Source organism: Saccopteryx leptura, chromosome 13, assembly GCF_036850995.1.
Source record: "Saccopteryx leptura isolate mSacLep1 chromosome 13, mSacLep1_pri_phased_curated, whole genome shotgun sequence".
Classification (NCBI taxonomy): domain Eukaryota; kingdom Metazoa; phylum Chordata; class Mammalia; order Chiroptera; family Emballonuridae; genus Saccopteryx; species Saccopteryx leptura.
Window position 1 is genome coordinate 1,767,632 of NC_089515.1, and position 7,017 is coordinate 1,774,648.

At 56.5% G+C, this 7,017-nt stretch overlaps 1 protein-coding gene across 2 annotated transcripts in view; it reads right to left on the reverse strand.

Annotated features, from left to right (window-relative positions):
• Window positions 1-3,371, reverse strand: part of INPP5A (inositol polyphosphate-5-phosphatase A) — a 148,777-nt gene extending 145,406 nt beyond the window's left edge. The window contains exon 1 of one of the 2 annotated variants that reach the window (XM_066355184.1): window positions 3,038-3,371. In XM_066355184.1, the coding sequence (XP_066211281.1) occupies window positions 3,038-3,112 (75 nt within the window). In that variant the 5' untranslated portion in view covers window positions 3,113-3,371. The remainder of the gene's footprint in view (window positions 1-3,037) is intronic. The other variant, XM_066355183.1, reaches the window with a different exon arrangement.
• Between the last annotated feature and the right edge of the window lie 3,646 nt (window positions 3,372-7,017).

Genomic DNA, 7,017 nt, shown 5'->3' on the forward strand with positions numbered 1-7,017 from the left:
GGGGCTGGAAGGAGGGCAAGGAGGGCAAAGCTGGTGGTGCAGGGAAGACAGGGACGGCACCCCAGGTGCTGCCCATCCCATCTGGCCCAAGGGAGCACCTCACAGACACCTGTTGTCTGCAAGGCCCTGGGAAGCCTGGAGCCTCAGAAGCAGTCCTCAGCAGAGCCCAGTTGCACAACCAGTCTGCAACTCCTGGGCAGAGGGCTGCGGGGGATTGACCAAGCAAAAAGGGAAACCAGCTCAAAGCTGACATTTAGCTCTGAGTAAGTAGGAGGACAAAGGCCTTACCGGCAGACACCCAAGAGCGAGCTGTGCTCTCAGAACCCTACCGCCCAGCCGGTCTCCTTCCCGGGAAGCAGCCTTACCATGTAAGGGTGGGCCCAGCTCCGGAGCCTCAGCCTGTGAGACTCCACCTCTCAGTTCACTCCTAGCAAAAAGGTAAGAACCTAGAGCTGGAGACCTCACTGGTCAAAACCCGGCCATCTCAAGCAAAACAATTAGGTTTGTAGCCCTGTCCACCGTCTCCCAGGCAAGTGGGAGTCCCACAGGGTTACAGAACAGCACAAGGCTCTCTGAGGGCAGTCTAGTGGTCACTGAAAATCTGGAAAAGTCGCAGGTGCCCCAGCCATCTCTAGGCCCCCAGCGGGGAGATGGCCCTGCAGGTTTGGGAAGGGCCACAGCTGGGACAGAGGTCATTAGAGCCTCGAGGGCCCAGGAGACCTGGTGAGCGGTCCACTGGTCACAGCTATGTTTATAATAATGCCACGGGTTGACTTCCCTTCCTCACCCTGCTGTCTCCTGAGTTAACGGTGGAGGGTGTGTGTGTGTGATGTCATTGTTCTCACAGCTAACGCAAGGTTCTGAGCTTCAGCTTTTCTGAGTCTATCTACCAACGTGGCGAATGTTGGTACTTATAACCTACATAACCAAAAACTCTTAGGGTCCTCCATGATTTTAAGAAAGTAAGAGGCAAAAGTTTGAGCACCAATGTATTGTAGATATTTATCACACCCTTGTCTGTCACCGCCGGGTGAGGAACAATCTGAGGGCCCTCTGTGGGGACTCCTGTGGCCTGCCTATCTGGGGGACACAGCAGAGCCAGGAGTGCTGACAAGGTGAGAGCAAGATGTTAGGGCCAAGACATGTCTACATCCAGAGTTTTAACAGTGGTCACCTCTGGAGGGGAGGAGGTAACAAGGAAAGATGACAAAACCACAAAAGCAGGAGTGCATCCCCCTGTTAGAAGGACAGGTGCACTTCTAACTCAGACCCCCTTCCTCCTCGATCCACCACTCTCCAGGAAGAGGCCAATGCCCTGGCTGCAAGCTGGAGCAGGGTTTCCCAGATGCTGGACCTGTCAGGAGAAAATCCAGAATCCGTCCCAGGCCTCACTCCATCTAAGGAGTGTGGTGGTCAGCATGGACACGTGTCAGGCAGAGACAGGGTCACCAAGCAGATCTCCTGAACCTATTATAAACCAAGGAATTTCAATTTCCTTCACTCAGGAACTGGCCACTTTCCTGACCAGGCTTCTCTCCCACAAGCACCACTCTAAGTCTCAGAGAGGAAGGTGCCCCGGCACACGGGTGAGACTGTTTAATGCCCTCCCTGCTGCCACTGACAGGGGACGCTCCCACCCTTGAGCTGCTCCCCACAGCAAGAAACGTGGGTCACAGGCTGACACCTCTTCATTAGCCCTTAAATCCAAACATCTTGCAGAATTAACCTATGCACCGTTTTCAAAACGAATGTTCCTTCAGATGTAAACATAACACAAAACGCCACACAGCCCTTAAAAGACACCGTGTTGCCAAACAAAAGTAAATTAAGTTACCTACTCTCATGTCCACAGAGAGAAGTGTGTGTATACAGTCGAAACACAACAAAAATGTTAGAAGTCAGAATCAAAGATTACGGGGAAGAATGTTTGCACAGCAGAAGTCTGTTCCCTTTGAGACTCGAATGCCCCACCACGCTGCATTTTCCTGCCGTTTCTGAGGCTTTGAAGCCACAGCTAACGGATCTGAATCATCTGAGCAAACCCATGTTACAGGGCATGTTACTGGAAAGCCGAGAATAGACTGCTAAATATACAGACACACACCCATACCAGGCACTTTTGAAGAAAATTATCAAACGTGAAACTAGATAAAGTCGTCTGCGGCAGAGTCGGAGGGAAAGCACTCATCTCTCGCAGGGAGGAATAATGCTTTTGGCTCCTGGAAGTTAAAATAAGAAATACACAGAAATAGTGCCTACCTTTTATCAATAAAATCAAACCTGGCCAGCACATGGCTTGGCTTCCTGTAACACCTCCCGTGGTTGCTGTGGGGACAGGAGTGGGGATGGGGACGGGGACGGGGACAGGGGCCCACCAGGAGCCTGAGTCTTGCTGGCCTTGGACCCACCACCCTGGCCGCACCCCTGGCTCACCTAGGCAGGCGGGACAGGACGCCACCAGCCCCACCTGTGCCATCCCCTTGATTCCCAAACGCACCCGCCCCTTGGAGCTGCACCCTGCTGTTTTGGGGGTGGCAGTTTAGGTATCAGCAGTGGGTGGCAGGCGGCTGACACCCTGAACTGGGTCAGCCTGGGCCTGCCTGCGGAGCGCGCGCCCCCACCGCTCAGCCCAGGGCTGCAGCCCGGCGGGCGCCCTGGAAGCGGAGGCCTCGCAGCGGGCATCCCTTTCTGGCCAGGAGGAGCCTCTCAGGACGGCTCTCACTGGAGACCCCGAGTCACAGGGCGCAGGGAGGGCCCCGCACGCCGGCCGGTGACGTGCAGGGAGACTCGGGGCCGGCCGGGCCGGGGGTCAGCAGACAGAGGCCGGTCAGGGCCGGGGCACCAGGACCGCGCTCCGGGCTCAGGGGCGCAGGAGCGGGTCCGGCGCTGTGAGGACGAGGGCCGGCGTCCCAGGCTCAGGGTCCGGGTCCGGGTTCGGGTCCCGGTCCGGGTCCCAGGCCAGGTTTCGGGCTCTAGATTCCCCGGCTCAGCCCCGGTTCCGAGGTCCTGGACCGGGCCGGGCCGCCGCGGCACTTACGTCGTCGAAGAGCGAGCCCACGTTGGCCGTGACCAGCAGCACCGCGGTGCCCGGGGCGGCCGCCTTCCCCGCCATCGTGGCCTGGCCGGCCGGCCGGCCGGTGTCCGCGGGCCGCGCGTCAGCTGCGCCGGGGGGCGGCCCCGGGGCGCATCGCGGGCTCGGCGGGTCGGGCCGGGCCTGGCCGGGGTCCGGCCGCGCGCTCGCTCTGGCTCTCCGCGGCCCGCACCCGTCGCTCGCCGCCGGCGCCTCAGCGTGGCCCGCGCGCAGCCATTAGCAGCGCTGCCGCGGGAGTCGAGCAGCGCGGCAGCCGAGCACTGAGGCGAGGCCGCTCCGGATCGGGGGCGGGGCGTGCAGGGGCGGGGCGTGAGGCGGGGCGGGGCCTGGAGGGCGGGGCCCCGGAGCTGGGCGGGCTATTGGGAATCCGGGAGAGGGGCGTGGCGCGATCATGTGGGGGCGGGGCCTGCGAGGGGCGCTCCTGCGTGGGCCTTGGCTGCTCCTCCAGTGCTGCTGACAGTCTGCGGCCGCCCCGCTCGACCCTGGCCCCACCCCTGCGCCGTGGCTGCACGCTGACTCCTCCCTCCGCAGTTGCGGTGACGTCACGGGCCCACGGTTCGGAAGGTACCTCTTAAAGGGGCCGCTCGCGACTTCGCATCTCAGAGGGGTCTCGGGCCCTCCCTCCCGCGGGTTACGGTGTGCAGCGCTGGGCCAGTTTGGCGGCGCCCCAGGAGCTTGAGCACGTGGCTCTGCGCCTTCCGGATTCGGACCCTTAGAAGTGGAAGGAAAAAGAGGCTGGGCTGTAGGGTGGGGGGTAAAGGTAGCGTGAGGGTAAAGGCCGGGCCGGGGTGGGGCTCAGCACGGGCAGGACTGTGGTGCCCGGATTCAGGTGGGGCTTGGAGGGCATAGGTGGCCGGGTGGGGCACGACGTGTGCAGATGACTGGGTGGGCAAGGCCCGATGATGGGGCCCCTCCCCTGGAAAGGAGAGGGCCCCACATTTGTAAAGCTAAATGACCTGACAGTTATCGTTACAAAATGTAACCAGTAACCGCCAAAGTAACGTTAAGGAGACACTTGATTCAACCGAGAATATCATTCGTATGTAACCAGTACTTAAACATCATCAGTGCGCTTTCCAAACGAGACATTGAATCAGTTCCCACAGGGCATGATTCCAGTGCTCACAGCCACGTGCACCTGCCACCCAGCTGGACAGGGTGGCTCCCAGAGCTATGCAAGCACAACTTAGGGATGGAGAGTGTCACAGGAAAGTGACAGAGCCTCTGGCACAGGGCTCCAGCAAGGCCAGCCTTCACCTCAGTGCCCAAAGGCATCAGATGTGGGTGCTGTTCTATTAACAGAGACGTTCAGATACCACCTGCCAGGGCTGGGGACACCATTTGGCAGGCTCTGTGAAGCACCCGTCCTCACTAAGGAAGGCACCACCACCCCTTGTCAATCTATCCGAGGTCCCTACTCACTTAGAGTGGCACTCAGCCTAAATACCAAAACCCATTTGACTTAGACACAAATGTCTAATTCATTCAGTGGTTGTGGGCCATGGATTGAATAGTATCCTCCCAAATTCATAGGTTGGGTTGAAGCCCCAGCCTCCAGTGTGGCTGTACATGGAGATGGGGCTTATAAGTTGGCAATTAAGGTTAAATGAGGTCATAAGGGTGGGTTCCTTTTCCAAATAGCATTAGTATCCTTATGAGAGACCCCAGAGTACTCACTGCCCCCCATGTCCCTTCACCCCTGAACAGAAGACAAGAAGTCATGTGAACACACAGAGAGAAGGCATTGCCTGAAATCCAGGGAGAGAAATTCCTTACCTGAAACCAAAGCTTATGGAAACTCAACCTTGGACTTCTGGCCTCCAGAACCCTGAGGAATGCATTCCTGTTGTTCAGGCCACCCCATCTGTAGTATTATACCTGTTGGAGCTGACTAATACAGCATCTCTTGTTTTCCTTTTTTACAAAGTCGGCACATGCCAAGGATACCCTGGGTAGAAACCAAGTAGAGGAACATCAAGGACACCTGGAACCTGTTTCCTAAGCAGTGGTGTTGCCAGCTTCCCTCCCCTAAGGTTGCCTTCTCCCTCACACCCTAGCATTTCCTGGCCAGAAACAGGCACACCTGCACACAAGTGCCTGCATGCACACAAACTCGCTTACTCTGAGATTGCCTAAATCAGCAAAACTAAGCTAGAGAACCTCTAGCCCTGTGGCCTGGCATCCCTCAGCTCTTGGGACATCCTTACTGGGCACTGAGCCTCCAGGCTTCTCTACACGTGTCCACTCATCACCCTAAGATGAAGGATCATTTCACCCCTTCCCCTCTCCAAGCCACCAACAGACCTTCCCCACCTGACAGATGCTCATGCCCTTCACCAGGGAGGAATTTGCAGTCTGACACCTTGCTGCTAGGTTGGCTGGCCCATCAGCATTTGATGGCCACTGCACCTCCTCTGTCCTGCCATGACCTTAGCCTCCTTTCCTGGCTCCTTCTAGTTCCCCACCCCACGTCCTGGGATCCTGGGTGGCCCTGGTTCATCCTTCCTCTGTGTGCATTCTCTGCTGGCCAGCTTCATTGGGCCCACACCTGAGACTTTCTGCTGCCCTGAGCAGGGTATCTCAAACCCAGCGGGCAGCAGATACTTGATCGGCCCCCTTCCACCAGTGCACCTGCTTGCTGTTGGTGGGATTCATGGCCAGTTCTGGGCCATGAAATGCCCTTCCTCTGTCAGACCTCCCTGCCTACCACTGTACTCCATAAGCTCCCCCTCGTGTCCCCAACCACTATGGGAACACAGGCAGCCTGGGAACTGGGCCTCCGCAGTCTGACAGAGCTTGCCATGGGCAAATAGTCAATACATATCACACAAATTAGTGGGAGGTGTGACCATCTCCATGCCTGGGCCTGGGCTACCTGACTTTCTGATACATATTGAAACGCTGACATCACCCATGTTAAAAGCCACGTTCACACAATCATGGGTGAGAGGGTGGCTTGCTTTTCCTGTATGCCCATCTTCACCTTTGGAACGCTGTTGGGTGTCAGTGTGTTACCTTTGTCAAAATAATATAATAAGTTTTGCAAAGCCTTGCTTACCTGGCTGCAGGAAAGGCCTGTCCCCGCCCCCCGCATCTGGACCCAACCCCTCAGTGTGGGAGGGCAGAGGAGGGAAGGTGGAGGCAGCCAGAGCTGTGATAAGGATTCCCCAGAAGGAGCCAGCCTGTTCCAATCCAGCCTGCTTGGCCAGATGTTCTCTGGGCTCCCAGGAGGGAGATTGGCTCAAGGCTTATGTTAAATAACAATATGCCATAAGCCTTTTTTTTTTTCTTTAAAGGGACAGCACATTAGCTATGGCATATCATCACATCATTGCTTAGTTCAAGGTAATGATCAATTTATTTATGGATTCAGATTATCAGACATTTGAGAGGTTTCCTCATCCCCAAGCATGCTTAGAGATTATCCTTCAGCAAATGGATAGATGGATGGATTGATGGATGGTTGGATGAATAGATGGTTAGACGGCACTTTGTAGTTACAAAGTGTGTTTCAGTCATTTAATAATCCATTTTTAATACTCTTGTCAGGTGCGTCAAACTTATCTCACGGTGTATAAAAACACTGGTTAAATGACTCAGGTCATTTAACTTACTCTGGTTACTTTTCTTTTTTTTTTTTTTTTTTTTCATTTTTCTGAAGCTGGAAACAGGGAGAGACAGTCAGACAGACTCCCGCATGCGCCCGACCAGGATCCACCCGGCACGCCCACCAGGGGGCGATGCTCTGCCCACCAGGGGGCGATGCTCTGCCCATCCTGGGGGTCGCCATGTTGCGACCAGAGCCACTCTAGCGCCTGAGGCAGAGGCCACAGAGCCATCCCCAGCGCCCGGGCCATCTTTTGCTCCAATGGAGCCTTGGCTGCAGGAGGGGAAGAGAGAAACAGAGAGGAAAGTGCGGCGGAGGG